Source organism: Osmerus mordax, chromosome 13, assembly GCF_038355195.1.
Source record: "Osmerus mordax isolate fOsmMor3 chromosome 13, fOsmMor3.pri, whole genome shotgun sequence".
Taxonomy (NCBI): domain Eukaryota; kingdom Metazoa; phylum Chordata; class Actinopteri; order Osmeriformes; family Osmeridae; genus Osmerus; species Osmerus mordax.
The window spans coordinates 11,134,938-11,158,093 of record NC_090062.1 but is presented as its reverse complement, the minus strand read 5'-3'; the positions used below and the strand labels follow the sequence as shown (position 1 = coordinate 11,158,093).

Genomic DNA, 23,156 nt, shown 5'->3' with positions numbered 1-23,156 from the left:
AGAGTGCGATGATTATGGATCTAAAGATGGGCCTGGTCTGGCCTTGCCAGGCCTGCATGCCAGTGTGGGGCTGTGTCTTTGTCAGTCTGTCTTTCACAGTCTCTGTCTTTCTCTCTCTCTCCCTCCTCTGTTTCTCAAGCAATCTTTGTGTTTTTATGTTTTCACAAAAGTTATGCATACACATAACACACATTCTTCCGCAAACACACACTCGGAGAGTTATACCTCAAAGGTATATGGAAAAAGAATGATTCCTAATGATTCATGCAAAATGTTCATGTGAGATATGTTAAAGAACTCCTCCCACCATGCATCACACACTCCATTGTTCACATTAACATGTACTGTGTGGAAATAACTGTAATTAAGATGGCCTTAAGTGACAGTTTCCACACCCACACAGTCGACTTCATTTAACATAATTCATTTGTCAGGAAATATACTCAGAGAATATCACGCTGAATTTCATGTCCTAGCAATTAACTCATCTGTAATGATGATACTGTTTCCATTGCAGTTCTTCCAACACAACTCAGGGTAACTGTTTCTATGTTGACCTACATACGTATTTGCTGTATATATATATAAAATATATTTTATTGCTCACATAAACCCATCAAGGTTTTCATTGAATGTTTTTAATCTAAACAATTCCCCATTTTACTCTTCCAATTTCTCAACAACTATCTGCTATGCAACAAACTGTTTGTTAGAAATGCCCTTTTGGAAGGACCTTTCCTTGCTAATATCTTGTAGTCTCACTCTACAAAATATCATCTTTAGTGGGTTCAACCCCTGTATTTCATATTCACTCAAACAGCCTCACATTTACTGTATGTCCAGATTTAGATTCACTACAATATTACAGGCTCTGCCTGGAGATAAGCTCCGCATACTCTACAGGGCAGTGACATCTCCATTCAAAACCACTGGTGTCTACTCAGACTGTGGGCATCGGACCCTAAAACCTGCCGGCTTGTCTGGCAGATATCATGCTTCGTAGCCCAAGTATCTGGTCCAAGCCGGCCATGTTTACGATGAGATTAGCCCAGAGCAGCCAAACATGCTGGAGAGGGATGGAAAGTAAATAGAAACTCAGTATGATATTCATGAACGTGTTTATTCAATTTGGGCATCCTGTTTGTTCTTCCAAACTTCCATGCACTGCAGTTGAATAGCCTCCAACTGTGCCCACTTATGTCTGTTTCTAATTTTGTATCTGTTACGGGCAGCTTATCAACATATCTTTAATAGTGACAATGAAATAAGTGGAATAGATTTGGCTTGAGACTCAATCTATTTGAGGTTACAAGCGTGTCTAAAGGATGTCTATGTAACACAGAAAAGAGATAAGAAAGCACACTGCCAAGACAGAAGAGATCGTTTACCATTTCCAAAGCTAAAAAGTGACTGGTGTGATGCATTGTGGGTGGGAAAGGTTTTCAAACAGCGGGGGCGGAGTGGTCTACCATCAGAGGAGAATCCTAAAGTACCCTTCAACCCCCAATCATCCTCCACATCCACACGGGGCTCTGGCTAAACCCTGGAGCGGATCAAGCTAACTGTTGCAGAAACAGCCTGGTCTGTGGGAGTACATTAGTAGATTGCCAACGGGACCACACAACCTTTATCCACAGAATAACGCCAACTTTCAATTTGACAGACTCTGAATCACCACAGCACCCACACAGAACGGGAACTAGTGTGAGCGTGAGGTGAATAACTGTTGAATCATTAGTTGAAAATGAGTGTGTGTGTGCGGAAACATGAACATTTACTCACACACTTACTGACCAAATCGAATTAAAATCACACAAATAAACACACATAAACTGAGATGACTCAGGTGAGAAAGAGCTGTCTAAATCATATCCTCATAACCATATCGCCACAGATGTCAGGAGTAAAATCAATGGTGTGCATGCCGTTACATAGAGTATGGCACAAGCACATCTAAATCTATAGTTTTGACATTTATCCATGCTCTATGTGTAAAGCAGCATCCCTAAGGCGGTTTACACAGCATGACAGACTGCTGCAGTGCAACAAGATACAACAGAGCAGACTAGATGAGCAGTGTATTCACAACCAAGGACATTTGTTCGGTGGAAGGCACAGTCTTATTGCAATCCCAACATGTAGGCGGATCATGTCGTTCTGGAAGCAATAGCATTCTTTGTGCAAACGGAGCATTCTGTGTCTACCACATACTCTTCAATTTCAACAAGGTGAGTCCTGTACAAGGTCCTACAGGACCTTCAGATTCACTCATCTATTTGTGCTTTACCGTAAAAGCATCCAGCCCAAAAAAAACACCACTTCAAAATTCCTTGCCAAACCAAACAAACGCCATCACAGCCTCTATATTAACTCATTCCCCCAAGACCTCAATAACTGACGTGGGTCCCCACACGAATTTCAGGAGCCTCACGTCAGACGAATTCCTCCAAAATTAGGGTTTTTACATCCAGACTGCACAAACATAGAATAATCAGGTCTTAATTGAAGACAGGCTCATTCCGGAAGACAGCCGGTGTTAAAGTGACATTTCCATCTAGAACGTGAAAGAGACGGAGATTTAATGAGAGACACTTCCTACTTCGTTCCTCCCCTGGACCAGCTGACCTTTACTACTGCCCTTGTGACAACAGCCCCTCCCGATTTATTGGGTCTCTCCGTCATATGTGGAATAGAGTGGTGTGTTGTCTGGCCATCCAGACAGACAGTAACCTTTAATTTGCCGCACACACACCCACACGTACGCACACACACACTCTCACTCAAACGGGGACACACAGGACGCACATTAAAGCCGGTGCCAGACCTCCGGCATTAAAAGAACCGGGTCGGGGGGAGCAAACAAGTTGAAAGCCAGAGACCTTGTTTTGGATCTCTTTGTTGTTTAAACCAATTTCCATAGGTGCTTTGACCAAGCGATGGGTGAAGGAGTGAGAGCTGAATGGCTTGGGAGGATGATAGACCCTTGGTTGTTTGTAGTCCCAGACAAAGGAGGGATCAGAGAGAGAAAAGAGACAGACTCAGTGTAGTATGTTATTTCATAACCAGGGGGATTGTTTACCGGAATTATGACTATGGATTTTTAGTAGGCTAATTGTGGATTGATCCTGGTCTGCAGCATGGTCTTGCAAGGCACAAAAATTGATGCTATGCCGATGAAAGAAGGTTCTAGGTTGATTGTTTGTCCCCTGAGCATTCAGCCTCTCGGTGGAGTAGATCTCCAGACAGAATGGCTTCAAAAACTAAACAGAATGGATGGAATGATGGAATCAGATGTCTCTTGAGGTCTCTAAGCTTGTACGCTTTTAACAAGTAAGGGAATTGGCCACGTACTTCAAACATTATCATCCATCATTAGAGAAGCAAAACATGTACAGAAACCATTCTGAAAGCCTAAGAAAAGACTGCACTGAAGAAACAAACTCATAAATAACTGATTGAGTTCTTCAGACTCCATGCAAACCGTGATGACAGCCTTTCCTCCCCAAGTAGGCTGTCAGCTCCCGAATAGAATCTTTACCAGAGCTTCGTCTTCCCTCTTAGAGGATCTGCTTCCAGCCCTCAGCACAGGAGTCTCCTCCCCTTTCAAACCCACAGTCCCAAGGAAGACATAAACCATCATCGTCTTTGTCACAGAACACCCATTCCCATTTTTAATGAGTCCACAATTAGCATGTCCATCTGCTCCATTTGTGACTCAAGTGAAGGCAGCCTTTTAATGACTTTTATCCCATTCATTAAATGTTGATGAGCTACTTCGGCTGAGCCAGTCGACTCGCTAGGCAGAGCGAGTGGTTCCACCCACTCCTTGTGGAAAAGCACACACATGCATATAGAGTACCTTTTCAAACACAAGAGGGCCGAATGTCCTAGTCAAATAAATAACCCTTTACAGAAATACCTTAAGTACACCAACAACATTTGGGGTGCTTAAACTAAAAAGATTACACCCTTATGCACACACACATATATCTACTATATTTACACTGTAAATGTAAGTCTGTGAATTTGGCTCTGGCAGATAGTTGATATAGTAACTGTGGTCTGTTCAGGTTAGGGTTAGAGATTCACTTTCTCTTCATGTTTACTCCCACTAAAGTTAAGAAAACATAAAGTCATACATTTTTGATTCAATTTTGATGAGTTACTTTCTGCACAAAAAAACTGAGCAAATAGGATCTCAATTATCTGTGTCATAAAATGGTGCTGTAATTTACTATGTGACATGGTGAAAATTTAGAAATAACAATGACAATGTTGCACAGCCTAATATCAGTACCATCAAGTCTCCTATGACTACAATTCAACAGGCAACTTGTACCGGTAATCACCTTGCCAGCAAGTTCAGAGGAGTTGTTTTCAACATAGCAGATAGTCAAAAACAAGGTTAGAGTCAAAAAACAAGTTCCAAGTTACTTGTTACTTGGATAACTGAGTCTATGCTGTGTTACAGCATTCTTCCACTTCACAATATATTGTGGTCTAACATACAACGTAGAGCTGATTCAATTACTATTTGCAAATAATTAGATTTCTTCGTAATCCAATACCTGGTTAAGGATAGCTTGTTTGCCACTGCAAACAAAAAACTATGGTCTGAACATTTTTAACTGTGAAACAAATCAAGCGTATCTCAATTAATTTCTAAGAGTGTCATTGATGTCTGAAATTGGCCCAGGTACAATATAGACCAATAAGAAAGCAACTGCTCAAATGTGTAATCTCCCAGAAACAGATCATTTCGAGGCTGGGCGGTGACACTTTTAAACCAAGGAAGGGCAGTGATCACAGTTCAAAGTATGTACTTACATGTAGCGTAGATGAGGGTTCTGAGCAAACGCCCTTGGCTGAATCACCCGCAGATTACAGTTCATTATCGTTCTGAAAGAGACATATACACACTCAGTTTAAGGTTTCAGCATTAGTTATTATCTTAATTTTACTTTTAAAATATTCAGTATTCATGGGATGCTGAAAATCATTACTTCAAAAGAATCTATGCATTGGCCCTATTCAGCTTGAAGGATCCTCCTCATATATGCAATGTTTAAAATTATTGGGGTTGGTAGTTACTAGCTATCCAGTTTAGCAGCATGCTAATCCAACATACTTAACTGTCAATCAATACCTTTAAATAGGATCATGGATTGCTATTTACCTAAGCATTTAAATTAACTGTAATTTACTGTTTGGTAACTAAGAGGCCTGTGCCAACGATAATATACTTTTGTATATGTGCTGTTGGGGACAATAATGCTGGCCTAGCTAATGCACTATTGGATAACTCACTAGTGCTTGGCTAAGAATGATGCTAACCTAGCTAATGAACTGTTGTATGTGCTAGACACTATTCTATGTGATAGCCTATAAGTAATGCTAGGCCAGTAATGACATCTAATCTGCTCATCTCCATGTACCATTTTCTCTTGAAGAAGTCATTGACATCATCGGGAGGCCCTGTAACACAGTATGCCCATCTACTTTAGCTGCTGGTGCCAATTATCGTTTCTCCTCTGATCACTGCTGTTCTGCACTGATCTCGAGCCATTCATTACTGAAATGGGATGTAAAAACTGATTACTGTTAATACACTTTCTGTTGTTCACTGAATAGTGAACACCCAGCGACAGCCCACACACAGTGAGCTATTTCAACATATTCTTGGTGTACTTTACAATTCACAATAGCTGGGAGGGTTTATTTAAAATAGATCAGGCCATATATGGCAAGCAGCATTATAAATTAAAATGCCTGTTGGCTAAATTGTTTGTGTGAACCCAATCACCAAACCTCTAACTGATGGAAAAACCAAATATGCATTATTTTGCATTTGTAGGGATTTCTAGACCGAGCATTTGTATAGCTAGCAATGTGATTTTAAGCTTGAATAAGCCTATAGTAACGACATGACACGGTTTCAGTGGCTACATGGTCAGATTGAGCACCTATTATAAAAAGTGCTCCCCAACAGTGAAAACAGATTAGTGGTCAAGGACAGTGACACAGATAGCACAGGGCCTACCAAACTCTGACAGCCTCTGTGAGAGAATTAACACCGGCCCTATGGCCTTGTCACATGTCCCTGCAGTTGGTTATATTCAAATGTCGCTCTCTCTGAAAGAAGAGGAGATTTGAGCGGGGCCACGTTCGGCTGACCGACCTTGGTGGCCCCTGCCAACGCCACGGAAGGTCTGGGTAGCCAGAACGGCATCTCCAGGCGTAGGAGGGGAGTGTCCCGATGAGAGGCGGCAGGTGAGAGGAGATGGTAATGAGAAAAATGCTAATTTATCTGTGGGGATATTGCACTTGGCCTCCCTGATGAGGGATCAAGGAGAGCGGGGGAAGAGGCCAGCTTTGTCTTCAGGGTGCAGGAAAGGAAGAGACGGATGTTCTTCACAGGGGAAAGGGAGTGGGAGGTAGAGAGGAGGGACATGGATGGAGGAGGGTGTAAGGACACAGTGTGTGGGTAGAGAGGAGGGACATGGATGGAGGAGGGTGTAAGGACACAGTGTGTGGGTAGAGAGGAGGGACATGAATGGAAGAGAGTGTAAGGACACAGTGTGTGGGTAGAGAGGGAAGGAAAGAAGACAGGGTAACATTGCTTTAAGAAAAAAAAACACGGAAAGAGAAGAAAAAAAAGCAACGCAGAAGCAAGGGCCTCCTTAATTCAATTTTACCCGCTGCTTTTTAGCATTATTTGATCAGTGGCAAAGCAAAGCGAGGGGGATGTTCTGCCTGCGTGTGACTGGGTGAGAATTAAAAGCTTGTTTAAAGATCAGCTTGTATTAGCATCAGTTATACAGTCACAAACCCTCCTCCCCTCTCGCCTCGCCTGCAGACTAACACCTTGTCATCTCCTGAAAGAATTAGCCTGGAAAAAATACTGGCCATTAAATCCTGATGTCTTGCTTGTGATGCAACAGCCACATGTGCTTATTCCTATGGCTGCTTCGCTGTTTCCCTGTGGGCAGCAAATATTCAGCTCTCTACTGCAGTCAGCTTGATCGCAAACACTGATAAGGCACAAAGCAGGTTACAATGGCACTTCCCACTTCCCTGGGCTGCCTGCACCACTGTGAGTGCAATGCAGTGAAGTATTCATCACCCTGGCACTATCCAAAACCAGCTCACATCCACGAACTCGCCAACTACTCCCTCAACACTTTTGTAGATCTGAAAGCCTGGAAAGATCTAGGCAAGCTGGTAATGGGCCTCTTTCTCCCTCCGATGGGCTAGATTAAATCTATCTCCCAAATTGTTTAGAGCTATCCAAAACAAACAACTAGGAATAAACACAAGGGCCCTTAGAGGGCTTCAGTAGTTACACTCACAGTCTCTGTAGTCCAGTGTAGAGCTCCATATCCACATCTTTAAGAGTCTGGAGGCCCGTCCAGTTCTCTATATGTCTGCAACAAGGAAAAAAGAGTATATTAAAAGTCATTTTTATTCATCTGTGAAGAAAAACTAAAATATGTAGTAGAAATAGCAGCATAGCAGAGATTTTTTTCTCTCTTTATGTTGCTAAGTACCATGCAAGGGTATATTCAAAGTTTTGTGAATCCATACTCATTTAAATAGCTAGTTCTGACAGAGCATGCTCTGTTGGCTTCTGATAGATTTAAGAAGGTCTCTGAAGCTTTATATAAGTGTGGGGGGAAAATTACAACTGCAGACAACTTAACTTATACAGACACTACAGTATCAGCCCCCCACAGAGGACCCTATAACTTAATTGTCATGGGAGACTAACATGAAAGGCAGTGCCTCCAACTGTGTGCATACGCTTGCAAATTAGCTTCAAGGTAAGAGAGTATTTGTAAATGATTTGTGTATAAAAGCACAAAAATAGCATTGAGTTGGAAGAGGTAACCAGGGGGGTCTTGATGATACCGAAGTCATAGTGACTGCTTTATTGTCAATAGAGTGAGAGAAAGAGACACAGAGAGAGAGAGAGAGAGAGAGAGAGAGAGACAGACAGACAGACAGACAGACAGACAGACAGACAGACAGACAGACAGACAGACAGACAGACAGACAGACAGAAAAGAGAGAGTGAGAAATGATTAAAAGCCAGAAATGCACCTCTATTTCACACGTTCAATCCTAAATATCATATGTCAAATCAATCTCTTTAACCCATGTCAAAACACTGAGTAATTTACATTCACCAAATGTCAGGCCAAGCTGCCTGAGCTGATTGTCTATTCAGAAGGAATCTGGTAGCTGCCAAGCAAGACATACACATCCAGAGGACATCTGAAAGGTGTTCAAAACCAAAGGCCTCCCAAGATCACCACCATCTTTAAACAATACCCAGCAAGGTAACAACTACAGTATCCTTGTTACTTTCAGCTTATTCACACATAAGCCACACACAAACGCAGACACACAAACACACACCAGTCCAGTGCTGCAATGTTTCGATGAATGTTATTGAAGACAGTCGGTCCTGAGAGAGCAGTGATCTTGTGGCGAGTAGCTGAGCAGTGATGTGGTACACCATGAAAAAGGGCTAGGGGTTTTTCCCATACTCCTTTTTGGTTTCTCACAGCATTGGAGGGATCCTGATTTCCCAGCAGAACACAACAGAGGGGTTGGTTGGCTGCAGCACTGCAGTTGCCACAGACCAATGCACACAAGAAATGAAGCCTGCACATTGGGAGCTCATCCGTAGAGCACAGAGAAAGGGTCTGTACACGTGTGTTTGTGCAATTCGTACGAGCATGATATATTAGAATTGTTTTGGTATGCGGTGTATAGATTTCACAGGGAAACTTGAGGCTTTGTTGTGACAAAGTAAATGCACCAAATGACACAGATGTAAATGAAACACTGCCACTGAAAGAATCCAGACTCGATTGTTATCTCTATAAAAATATGAACTTGCTTATGAACTCAACTTGAATTTTCTACTTCAGAATACTGTTCAATGGGGCTGTCGTTACTGGTGGCGAGACACTTTGGCTACTTCCCAAATCTGATTCCTAATTAATAGCCAACTAATACTGTAATATGTGCTGTGAATTGACAACAACGCCTTGAAGATTTTTTTTTATAGGAGTACCCTTTTCCAACATGAAAACCTTGAAGATATAAACAGCACATATCAAGATCAATGCGATCAGAGATAAAAAGCCCAAGACGGCTGTTATGCAGTAAAACAAACCAGAAACCACGGAAACTCCAATTAACGAGGGAGCTGGGAAACGTGGGGAATGAGTTTGATAATGCCTTTACCAGATATGTTCCTTCAGAAGACATATATTCAAGTTAGAGAATAACGACAAATACAACAGAAACAGAAGAGCATCCCCACTCCAGCCAGCTCAGAGGAACACATTTGATGCACAGGGTGGCAACACATGGTGAATCTATTTCAAAATCTTGTCAAGAGACTCTCTACACAAACATCGAAGAGGCCCCAAATTGTTTTTCCCGTAATCTCCCCTGATTCCCCCCATTGTTTCCAATACTGCTGTCTCTCCGTGATTTACGACTCTGTTGGAATGATGTACAACAGTTGTACTCCTTCCTTAATGGGAAAATGTTTAATAAAATAGAATGTCTTGGGAGTGCTCTCGGGACATTGATCTACATTCTTTTCTCCCTTTGCTGTTTTCATAAAGGCTAGAAGCAGTGAAACACTCCTTCAGTGTGGGTGGATGGTAGTGAAGCTCCAATCTAGATTAAAATACAACCGCTAGCATCAATCAGACCACCCATTGTTCTTCGAACTCGCTTTACTATAGAACCATGGTAAACACAGTCTGAGGTAGACATTCTGATTATGTAAAAGAAGGCCATTGAGAAGCAAGTTGTGACAGGACCAGGGCCGTTAGTGGGAGGGTGGCTAGCGTGTCTAGGTCTACAGATTACAGTGTGTTTGATGCGTTGGAACAAGTCATCCTCCAAACCAATCATGAGGTACATTAGGCATTCACAACTTGTAAATGGGAGTCAAGTATTACACTGATTCTTTCGTTTTCTCTCTCTCTGTGTGTCCTCCACAAAAGACAAACGCATGGCCTGTTGCATCTTCATTATGCAAATGCAATCACACCCTCACACATACACACACAGACAGATGCACGGGCTTCCTTTCTAATGCATGTGCCTATGAAATGATATCTGCCTCCCATCTGTTAGCAAAATCAGGTTGGAAAATGGCCTCCAACATTCCCATTAATATACAAATTCAACTGGGACCCCTGTTCACATATGAATGAGAGGAGCTCAATCCAGCTCTCAGTGCTGTGGATCCACATGCTACATGATGCCAGGCAGCTTCTGGAGGAAGGTGTCAGGTCTCACAGAGGGCTGTTCCATGATCATTGATATTTGACACCAGGCAGAATATGGTTTAGGACTTGTTGACATGTATTTTGTAACATGACAAAGGGACAAGAACAGACGATGATGTATATGGGTGCCTGAAACAACCCCCACCACACAAACAGGTTTTAGACACTCATCATCAGACACACCTTATATGGGAAAATATAGACTGAAAAAATATTAACGAGACACATTTAAGAAAAGTATGAAAAACTGACCATGCGAGCTGTAAGAATTCTTCTCAATTGCTATATCAGTAGGCACTGCTGGGTGAGGAATATGATATCGATATCAAAGTGACAGTCAAAATTGACCAAATTACGACTACATTAGAAATGATTCCACCCTCAGAAGCTATGGATTCAGCACTTAAGATAATGCCCCAAATTCACCAGCAATTGAGGTTGAAAAAGTGAGGCAACTGTGGAATAGAGAGAAAGAACCACAACAAAGAGATTTGAATCAATACCAACAGAAATGAAAAATGCTGAGAATGAAATTTCAATTGATTGGTTAGCTCCATTGCAGGTCTCTAAGGGAACTATCCAATGGGGGACAAGTACTCAATTGGTCAAGTCCACTGACCAATGGACCCACTGACCAATCAAATTGTTTGCGTGGAGTTATATGTACTACCGGTAATCCAGAACAATTTTACATTCTAGTATATTTTATGTGTACCGATCAAGATGTCTACATCTATACTATAGATTTTATAATATTATTATAAAGTAGGCTTCTCAGCACTCTGTACAGCAGGACTGAAAACACGTTACTTGTTGTATTTCTGGGATGCCACCTGTTGGTTTGGTCATATCACATGACAGACAGATCTCAGCCTGCCAATTCACATCAGCTAAATGCCCTTTGACCTTCCTTCCCTGCAGCAACTCTGGATGCTGCCAACACTAACTGTGTGGTCTCGGCATCATGGCACCATTGTAACATGGAACTCTCTACACAAAATAGTCAATGTACTATACAGTCAAGCGACCGAGTACAATACAGTTTGTCATATCACAGCCATGGTGTTTGTTGATGTAAGGAGACGGTCATATGTATGGTATTGTGTGAAAATCCACATGTACAGCAGTTTCCTCGCCAATTCAAAGTCTGATCATTTGGGGGGGGGAAATTCCTGTTTCTTTGAATGCATACTCTGAGATTTAATTGTGAAGCAATGGAAAAATCACAAAAAGTGTCTTAATAAATCAAATGTGTTGTCATCGTCCTTTGGTTGGCCCAAAAGCTTCTGTCATTGGTTTACAGATTGGGATTTTGGTGTAAATACTTAAACCCCTGAGCGTCACCCTCAGAGCAGGCTCATTCAATCGTGAGGGTAAACTTGGCAGTGCTAAACGTAGATGCGGCGAGGCGTGCTCTGAAATGTATCTACACTCTGCACATGACTAAGCACTCGTTTCTGCCCAAAATGAAAATGACTATAATTAGCTTCCAATTTGCCAGGAGTCATCAGACTATGATCCCCCCGCCCGCCGGCTTGCCCCACCCCACCCCCCGCTAAAGCTTTGACATACTGAAACACAAACTACTTTACATCTTAAACACTTCTACTATACTGCTTCAATAGACACTGACTACACATTAAGCCAGTTCAGAGGAGCATTACCTAAACAGATGATCAATGATCTCACTAGTCAGTCAAATCAAATTGTATGTGAATAATATAACTGCAGGTTAAAAAACAATACGGCAACCACAACTAATCGCTCCCTGAAGCATCCTTCCTTGAGGAAGAATGGGTATAGGCTTGTTTTGTTTACATGAGTTACACAGTCAGCATGTGTGGCTGGGCCAAACCCCTCTGACAGAGTGTTGTAGCGCTATATTCTTGTTAACACTACTAATTTTATTTGCTGTCATGAAGCAAACTCTTAATCATATTGGGCACACTCTGCCCCTGAAAACAGGGCCCAGGAGCTTGGCTTCACATCCACTGGTTTCCCAGGCCCGAGACGTCCCTTCTAATTATCCATCGCAGGGTTATGGTGAGGATAAAAATAAGGAGTTGCATTGTGGTGGCAGTGTTTATCAGGTTACCATGCAGAAGAGTTTCCATGATTTTAACTGTCAAGGCTCGGTGCCAGGAAATTAGAACTATTGTGGAGAGCCCTCCTCTGCCAGCCAGTTTTACTGTAATAAACCTAAATACTTATGTTGGCAATCAGAACCCTCTCATTCTCAGTAACATCATTTGATTGCTTCTGGATTCCTGAAGAATATTATAGATTTTTGCTTGTCTTACCAAGAAAGTCAATTTCAAACAAATCGTATTTATTAAGATGGCCTAGAGAGGTCGACTCGCTCATAATAGTGGGACAGGGGTGAGGAAAGAAGATGCCTCAAACATCATATTACTTTAGTCTACATTTGTATTAATTTGTGTTCTCAATCAGCAAAGTGACCGACTAAGAAAATACATTTTAAATACTTAAGGCTCTCTACATTTAGTATGTTTATTGATGGATTAGATTTCTTAATTTAAAAGTCAAGACTTTCAAAGTAGTCTGCAGGAAATCCCAGTATTGGAGAAAAACAGGAATTATTCTAGTATTCATTAGTGAGCCTCTGATCTGGTGAATGAACCAATCCAAAGACCTTGACATTTGTCAAACTGCCATTATTACTTTGAGGGTTCATTGACCATGCCAACGTAATTGGATGATTGAGGGCAAGTTTTCCAATCCGTGACCAAAACAAAAACATAACAAGATTAATCAGGTTTTTCTGCTGTTGTCAACGTTTTCATGTCAACTCTCCTTCAGACCATGTCCTGCATACTGCTGTAAGCTACATTTTAATTAAATAAGTGATTCTATTGTTCTGGATTCCTGCCAAAATTGTCATGCAGCATGCAAATCTGTAACCTTTAACCAAGGATATAAAATGTGTTTAAAAGACCTTCCAGCTGGTTGGACTAATGATTGAACGCAAATGGATAAAACATTGTACAGAAGCCAATCAGAGGGTTCAAATATATGAAGTTGTCAAATAAACGTGATAAAAGATTTATCCTTTAGTTATTGAATAGAATAAAGTTGAACACAATCCCTTGGATAATATGCTTTGATTTTATACTTAGGATTAAACTACTGTATAGCACCTATCAAACTATTTGCTTATAATTCCATATTTCAAATTATATTTCAGTACAAACGAAAGATTCAACTTCCGCATGATCTTCCGCTGTCTGAAGTATATAAGGATCGTTTTTTCACTTCCTAAGGATGCAAATGCCAACCTTGTGTCATCAATCACTAGCAAGTTTTATCGTCACCCTGGCTGTCTTGCTCCAAATTATGTGTCTGCTGACGCACTTAGATCCCTGATTCATCTGTTTGTAAGCAGTCAATCTGGTTAGTAAACCAGCATTTTGTCTGTCCTGACACACTTTTGTCTTTGCTTTGCGAAAGAAGTAAACACTTATGGCGAGAAACAAAATTAAAAGAAGGGCAGAGTTATGTCCAAAGCCATTACTCACTATTAAATAGAAAGAAACGGCCTGTATACTATCCTTGATATTTAAGGGTAAAGTAGTGGACACATTTCTGATTTCAAATGACAAGAAGCAATCATGTCCATTTGCTAAATAAGCCTCACTGCACTTGTACCAGGTGAAGAAAAAAAACTGGAAATGCATCTTCACAAGGTAGAGACTAGATTGAGAAGGTGTGCTATTAGGTGCATTAGGAAGGAAATGGTGCAGACAACAATGCAAACAGCTTCAAAAGGAGGTCATACAGTCCAGGGCTGAGGTATTTGGTATTGTGCTGTGTGCAGCGTCTGCTCCCGTTCACCCTCACCTAATACTGCAGTACAAAGCACATATTTAAAAAAGGCTGCGGAACACAATGGGATCACACAATCCTGGCTTGATTTTCCCAGGAAGAACGAAGGACCATGCATTACCACATCACAGATGACTTCCTGAGTGCAGCGCAGCTTCTTCACATAACTAGTCTCCCCCAATTTCAGGATATGATCAATTTACAGCTATGGGGTATCTCTCCTGGGGATTTCAATTAGGTTAAAAAAGAGCAGGATCACAGAGATATTATGGAACTGATCAGAGAGGTGCTCAGTAATGAGCTCTGCTACCTTCCATACACTGATGAGATTAATTTGACAACCAAGGAGTTGGCTCTTAGTTCTGAAGTCTTAACTTTTAAAAGCTGTCATTACAGTATATTGTGTGTGTGTTATTGGGGGGGGGGGGGTACAATGAGTAGAACATGTAGTCCTTAAGTGCTTTGGGGTTGGTTTGAAATATGAGTACAGTTTTGCAGAATGCAGAGAAAAGATTTGGCAGACCTTGACATTCAACACACCTGCCAGTGTGTCTGACCTTTTAGATCGTCTGATCTTACACTCCTGGCTGGAGATGATATGCTTCGGACACCCTTCTGCAATCAACGCCCCCACCAAGTACACTTACAGTATTTAGGAACTCCTTTATGGTTACAATATCCATTTCAGATCCAAGTGTATTGATGACTCATGAATTGAAGTCATGTATTGTGCACCTCAATTTATGTTGTATGACTCTCCATGTCAGCACGTCAAAACCAACCCTGTGGCTAATTTTTTGGTCCCCATAGCCTTAAGTTGTGTATCTAACATTAATGCCAACTCATACTTCTCACACTGTTCCCAGACAAGCCTTCATTTTCCACCTTGAAGAAACTCTGCATAGAATGGCAGTGATATAGTAGGAGTCAGCTTAGATGTATAATTCATGCAGTCGAAGACCACAGGGACAACACTGCAAAACAGACAATAATGTTTTAAGGCAAGAACTTGTCGATCTGACATCTTATCCAAACAAATTATACATACAGTTCATGTGGATATTATCCAACTCAAAGATACAGCAGCATACCAAAATCAAAAATGAAGTTATTAAGAATGTCTCTAAACCCAACATATACTGTACATTGGGTCTAAACAAAATCTTCTGAAACTTGGTGCTCTGAAGGGCTACAAAACACCACTGCTTCAAACATGGAGTGTTGTTGTGTTATTTTTATGTGGACTACAATCTAGGCTTGGGGGAAATCAAAGTGAAAGGTTAAACAGAATCTTGTGTGTATCACTCCAGCACCTGAGTACTCATATCTAATTAAACCACTAATTAATTAGCATATTCATGTTGACTGAAAAATATGACCAGAGACATTTTACACCTGCAGGAGAAGGAGGGGTTTGAGTTGAAAATGTGTTTTGAATTTGACTGTATTTATAGTGATGTCAAAATAGTAGCTGTTTATTTCAATGCAAATGCCAACACTTAGGTTATGGAAAGTGGGCTTTGTTTCCAAAAACTGCTTCCTTCTTCCTGCTTCCAACTAGTTACATCCTCCCCCACTACCAACATAATGTGAACAGCACTTCCTCAAACACCAGAATGGGACGATATTACGTAGAATAGCCCCCAAAAAGATCAAAGACTTTTTTGTCCAAGGACTTAGTGTTCAATATTTCACAAAAGAGAAGGTCCTAAAAAAAAGAAAAAGAAGAAAAAAAAATAGGGGTTGCAGGTGCGGTCTCAACAGTAAGTGCTCTGCTATGGTGTCCTTTCATCACTGCCCCAATGCACTCTGGGTATATTGCAGCAATAAAGACTCAGTGAAGGTTACATCTCCATAATCCCATTTCCTAGTGCAAATCAATGCACCTCAACTCTCCAGGTTTACTGGGACACAAGCAGAAAATAGACATGGAGAAGGTGGTGGGGGGTGGGGGGTGGGGCAGTGGATTTTCTGCATTGTAGGCTTGAGTAGGATTAAGCCTAACTGGGTTTTTAGAAAATGCACCCAACATTTTTGTATTTGTTTTCTTGGCAACGATGTGGAATACTACAACACCTTCTCATCACACTGTATTCACATCCAATAGTAAACTGTCAACCAATTACCTTAGAGAGGGATCTCAGAGCCTGCAGGTCTGTAGAGGTATATTTGTTTGGCAGTTCTCTCTCTGACATGCAACAATGCACACACCACACACAGGTACACACATGCATGCATACACAGGCACACACACCTGCATGTGTACATTCACACAAAACTAAAGCACAACCAATGTACCAAACATACGTATACACACACAAAGCTATTCATCAAATTCAGCGTATCTAACCTGTTGCTACAACAAACAATCATGCATGAGTTCCAAAGCACAAGACTCGTCTGCTCATCATTCAAGCTACACTCAAAGTGACAAGTGAGTTGGCAGCAATCCTGGCACACTGGATCTTCTGACACTATGGAGCAATTCAACACGCACAAACATTTCATGTAGTCTCTCACTGTGCAGTCAATGTTGTAGTTTTTGTCTTTAAGCCACTGTACACCAAATGACTACAGGAAGTGGCCTGTTTGGAAAGGAGAAGGCATCATATCTCACGCTGACAGAGCCAGACAGCTGTCGAGGCCGGCCACTGTATATGATTGATCAACCATGCCGCGGTTCCATCAAGGACTAGTCAAAACAGAAAACAAGGAACTATGTTTTGTAATTTGTCAAAGTATTCAGCTGACAACTTTCACAAACAGTGCATCTGTAATATTTGATCAAATAACTCCTTCCCTTGGCCTTATCCACTAAAACAAATTAATGCCCTGTCAGAGTCTCACAAAATATTCAAGACCCCCTCAAACTCTCCAGTCTTTCCCACTTAGCAAAAATATTTCTGTGTACGCCCAAATTGTCCCCCACTCAAACTGTACCCCAATAAAATACCATATCAAGTGTTGAAACACTCAGCCTGAATTCAGGACAATAACAGCATTGTTCCTGAGCAGTTCCTGAAAATTATAGAATAATCATTGAATATGGTTGAGTGGCCCATCACCCCGACCGTGTGAAGGTTAAGTCAAACGTATGCCAATACAAGACAGAGCAGAACAAGAATCTAAATCAGAAACCGTCTCTAAGAAATCAATAGAAATGTGTTCTGATGCACCCTGTCACTGTAACAGGGCTGAGAAACAGAAGTTGTATTTACGCCAAGATGGGTCATATGTCCTTAGTGACCCAGTCATTGATTATGTTACCCGTCGGAATCAGGTCGGGTCCATTACCTTTATCAGGCCTGTTTACCACCAGAACCATTACTACTCACCCCATCGATATACAACACACACATACTCGCACACACTCACTCAAACAAATTGCCTTAATACATCCACAGCCTCACCATCCATGAATGCACGCAAACCCACAAAAAACCCACACATGCAAACACACATCATTGACACTCACTTTTAGTGCCCTAAAGCCAGAGTCTAGAGAGGAGGAGTGAGATGTGGACCCATAACTGATGTCCATTGCCCTGCTTTCACTAAATAAATCTATAATATCACATTAGTAAGAGGGTTGTAGCAGCAATCCACCCAGGGCTATTCCAATAGCAGGGGACATTATTCATATTATTGAAAATGATAATGCATAGTAACTTGTGTGAGAGCTCACACAGGGCATCCTACTGGACAGTGAGTGCACTCCAGACACAATGACAGCTGTCATTCAAGGTCACTAAGGATAGAGGACCATTCCGGCCTTTATAATGTTAACAGCAATGCACAAAATCTAGTGAGAGCTCTTTAGTCGTGGTAATGTAATTGATAAAGACACATAGACCATATACTCGTGTTGTACCTTTCTGAAATGTAAAAGGAAAATCCACATTGTCCAAACTATGCACTCACACTCTACAGACACAGAGGGGTATGATTCATCATAATTGCTAATGCCCGATGATTGATATTTTCAAATGACAAAAACATATGAATAGTAATTGAGGTTTGAACAGGCATGAGGATGGAGAAGGAGACAGAGTGTCATGCACTATTTAAGTGTATGCTGATAAAGGCTATCATGTGGGCGCCGGTGGAGTGATTCATACTTGGAAGGTCACCCACACATTCTCAGCTTCAGGGGAGGTTATCTTGCAGGAAATTAAAGGTGATAACAAAGGTCTCCAACCATAATTTATCTCCAATGAAACCCTATACAGTGTGTTATCTCTCTATAGTCAATGCAATTAGGGGTGAGTGAAGAGTAGCTGAACGGTTTGTGTTGCAGAATAGTCTCTGTGGTTTTATGTAGGTCTTGAATTGTAGAATTAACCAAAATCAGAAGACATTATAGGGTTACAAATCCAAGATTTTTTTATTTATTTCCAAATATTCAAATAAAAAAAAAATCAACAAGCTAAGATAGAAGTTCACTGATCAGATTTGATGCATTTCCTAATGAGGATATCTTAAAGGGATTGTCTAATCCTCTCTCAAACAGTGTGGCCTTGGGGCGCCTGCTAGGTTTCTCACCCCGTGGATCCTCAATGCATCTTTTGATTGTTTAAGGAGAGTTGCTTCATTAGTATGCTCCTTTAAAGCAGAGGAGCACTGCAGATGCAGAGGGTGCGTGGGAGAAAGCCGGGTCAGTCACATGGCCAGGCCTTTTCATTGCGTCTCTGCATGCCAGGGATCCAAAACTAACACACTCCTCCTAATTCTCTGATGGCGGCCCTGACCTACTTACCACAAAGACAGGCTCATGCAAACTTGATGATATGCTTATGACAAGAAGAACCTTCAGTGCCTGAGTAACATTATGCCTAGCACAGTCGTAGAGAAGGTCCACCCCATGTCCAGCTACGCCAAACAATATGGCTGACATTCAGGGCTGCATGCTAGAGACATCTCCAGCGAACTCGGACCATGGGGGGTTGTGTTCCCCTGATTGTCCAAATCTTGGTCTTGGTTCCCTTTTGTCCCAAGAATTAGAGCAGAAACAAAGAATATTTGTGGGAGAGTCTGTAGACTAGTCAGTGTTTTGTGCTTGCTTTGAAAACAGGAAGATGAATGATAAATGAACTAAAACAGCATAGGATTGATTAGAGCTTATGGGTACAGTAACAACAAATAACAAAAAAAATAAACTATACTACATATTTCAATCATCCAACTGATGTGTAAGTGGTTGAAAACTGAGCAAAACAACCAATTTATTGTTTTCATCTGTCCATCAAATGAAAACCATACCTTCGACATTACACATAAATCTTTAATGTTTCTACACGACAAAGAAGATAATCTCCAAAAGGTAACTTTGACAAATAGATTTTCCTCCAAGCACAAATCTCCTTCTCCAGTTAAGGTTCAACCTCTAAGCCCAATGAATGGATAACTGCAATGGAGACGTCACTTCACAATGTGCTTCAAAAAATAGGAATTATTCCCATGATTTCATCCTCATAGAGTCCCCTTTGTACCGGATGCCTCTGTAATAAGCAACGGGTTCAGTTGTGCAGCATTACAGAACTAATAGAAAAGGCCTGAACTTCACTACAGGGATGTGAAAAGAAAATATGAGATATTTTCATTAGATTAATAAACCAACCACACCTGCAGTCACACTCATGTGGAATGAGACTCGAATGTCAAATATTTCAACAGCCTTCACTTTCTATTCCATTCCAGTTGTCATTGGTACTATTTCACACACACACGCAGATCACTCAATTCATGACAAATTCATTGTAATTGTGAAAATTGAAAATTATTATCAGACGTGAAATAGAGTTGTCTCTATAATCCTGTAGCAACCATGTTGTATTCACGCCAATTGTCACTCTCTCGATTACCCTCAAAGAGAAGGAAAAAGCCTTGATGGCTTCAGTGGCACAGTTCAAGGGCGCTGGAAAATGTATGCATCCAAACCAGAAAGGGAAGTTAATGGGGGAGAGAGAGAGAGAGAGAGAGAGAGAGAGAGAGAGAGAGAGAGAGAGAGAGAGAGAGAGAGAGAGAGAGAGAGAGAGAGAGAGAGAGAGGGAGAGAGAGAGAGAGAGAGAGAGAGAGAGAGAGAGAGAGAGAGAGAGAGAGAGAGAGAGAGAGAGAGAGAGAGAGAGAGAGAGAGAGAGAGAGAGAGAGAGAGAGAGAGAGAGAGACTAATCCTGCTGTTCATGGGGCCCGGTGCTGCAGACTGCCCAAATGCGAGGCCGTTCCGCCGTCTCACCGGGAGCTGTCCAGCAGACATGGTGCTGACAAGCAAGACGTTCTTCCTGCGCGCAAGCTGCAGGTGCCAACACGATAAGTAAGGGACTGAGCCAACGGCCACGCAAACAAGTAAAACAGCGTGGGTTGCTTAGCTGTTGACACGGTCATTAGATACACAATTAATCTTTGGTCAATTACGTTAGAATAGCTTCAGGCAAGGACAAGCCATGGCACGATTTCACGCATTTTCACAGATGTAGAATTCTACATCTACTTTATACTGAATGTTTGCCATTACAAACTACCATGGTACCCTCTACTGGCCCGGGTAAGCAATGATTAAACCACACACACAACTAGTTGTCCATTAAAATAAAGACGAGGTTAGTGATGGCTACCACAAGCGGCGGAATGATCAGATGTCATGCGAGAAAAAGCCGCAACCTTCAGTAGGCCTAATGCAGAAACGAAATTGTCACAATTTGCTTATGCAATTGTAAAAGAAACCAGTGTACGCCGTCAGCTTATGTCTACATCGCATGAGAAAACATGCGATAGGGCTAATTAGCTACTTTTAAAGAAAGAGCTCTGTGATGTTGGTTGGCAGGAGGGTCAAGGCCAGCGCGCCGCTCAAACGCATCATACAAGAGCGGAGGAGCAAGGCAATGCAGAGATGGTGAGGCAGCGTGAAAATACACTTCTGGAGGGGAAAGCCTTCGAGAGAAATTCACGTCATCAGTGCTGTGCTCTATTTAAAACATACCATTATTTTAGGAAATACTACCTGGATATAAACGGGGGGCAGATTAATCTTTAACCATATTTCTATCTTACATGGGTGCCTTTTTATTCCTTTTTTATTAATATATCTTGAAGTAAGCTATTCATATGAAAATGTTTGTTGAAAAAATTGCTGTAGATTCATATAATTTATTGTTTCTTAGATAAAGTTTGTCTGGTCACGTTCAAGCTCATCAAAGCATAAATGTTGGCATTTCAGGCACAAGTCGCCTTTAAAAATTCCGACCACAAACCTTTAAGATGTATCTTTAATATATAATTGTATTTACCCAAAGATGTGTATGGAAATCATTTGTGGTTTTTATAGTAGCTAATAGCATTGAATTGTTGTGAGTTTACTGTTGGTTTTCTTGCAGGTGTATTCAGCCAGTTTTTGTTACCCTTATATTTACAGCAAATGAAGGACTTTCATATGCATTGAGACTCCACACACAATTCCCATACTTACATGGACGTGATATTCTTGAACAAGTCTTCTATATCGACACTTGTATTGCCACTGCTTCCTGTATCTTGAAGAGCAAGCAAAGGGAAGAATTTCCCATTGTCGGACTTATTGCAATATATCTCTGTTGGTGAGCAGCTGCAGGTTGGCGGGCAGTCCAGCATTGAGCTCAAATAGTCTTGGAAGATGCTCATGAGAAACAATACCCTCCACCAGCAAATTCGGGTCGAACAGAACCATAGATCCATGTCTCGATCCAAAAAGGTTGACGTCCTTCTTCGTAAAATAAAGATATGTTATTAGTGTGTTTGAGATTATGTTTTTAATGTGACCGCGCGAATACGTGACTGTGCTTGTGAAGGTATGACTTGCTATAGATGCTAGTGTCCTTGTATCAGAAAATCTAATGTTAAGGAAAAGGAAAAAAAACGTTAAAGATAGGCTATATCAGCGTAAAATTCTCAGCCTCCGCTCGCTTTTTCACTTTCAACTGCATTGTAGGATCCGCTACCGTGTCCACTGAATTCCAAGTTGATGTCGTCGCGCCAAGAAGGACTAGGGCGACTGGCACTCGAATGGGAAAAGCTCAAACGAGAAGTTTGCGCGGAGCATCAAGTCCCTCCTACACAGCATTATCATATCTTCGATCGGTAACTACCTGCGAAAGCTATTGACATAATCCACACTGACCATATAAAGACAACGTCATCTCTTGCACTGAATGAAATGAAATGAAATTGCGTAGGCTACATATTTTCGAAGACGCTATATCCAAATAGCTTGGCAAATTACTTCGACGTTCGAGATAGGCTAGTCCATGATCTAAAGACACATTTTACTTTCACCTTTAAAGTAAACTACTGTCGATGTTTATTCTGTCTTGAGGAGATTTGTTGTCTGTCAAACTGAATTTAAAAGACAGATAATATGTGTCTAGCATTTAGTCTGTGTGTCCGATTACATTTAATACAATTTAATATTTTATTCCTACATTCCTTAAGTTATACTGCATGCCCAATCTGCGTTTGAATAGTGATCCTTAAATCTTGTGCATGGAGATTTCCAGAGGAGATCACTTTTAACTGATGAAAATGTGTTCCCACACAATTCCTGCCAGTAAAAAGTCTCCACAGTTTCAATGAATAGGCCCATAGTCCTTTTACCTCATTACATTATGACGTCAGTATCACTTACTTAGAAGTTTCCCTCATGACAACCACCTGTCATGGACTTTTCTCTGTTTGAATTTTTTTCCAACTAAACATAGATCAAAATCCCTACATATTCTTTTCAAGCATCATTCACACAGCCCCCCACCCCCGACCCCCACCAAAAAAAACTGTGATTGGTCTGTCAGAAATCATCCCTTCCTTGAAGTTTCATTCTTCTTCTTTGTGAGATAGTCCATTAATCAAGTTGGAGAAACTCATGAAAGATAGTATCAGGCACATCTCATACTTCCATCTCAGTCAAATAAGAATGAGAGAGGAGACGCCAGTCTGGTCCTTTCAACTCGTCTCGGCTATCAGGGCCTT

The 23,156-nt window shown here is 41.3% G+C and overlaps 1 protein-coding gene across 2 annotated transcripts in view; it reads right to left on the bottom strand.

Moving 5' to 3' along the window:
• The window catches only part of ntrk3b (neurotrophic tyrosine kinase, receptor, type 3b), a 79,727-nt gene extending 57,858 nt beyond the window's left edge, over positions 1-21,869 (bottom strand). Inside the window, exons 1-3 of one of the 2 annotated variants that reach the window (XM_067248934.1) lie at positions 21,625-21,869; positions 7,350-7,424; positions 4,828-4,899 (exon numbers count right to left, since the gene is read on the bottom strand). In XM_067248934.1, the coding sequence (XP_067105035.1) occupies positions 4,828-4,899; positions 7,350-7,424; positions 21,625-21,869 (392 nt within the window). The remainder of the gene's footprint in view (positions 1-4,827; positions 4,900-7,349; positions 7,425-21,624) is intronic. The other variant, XM_067248935.1, reaches the window with a different exon arrangement.
• Positions 21,870-23,156: the final 1,287 nt, after the last annotated feature.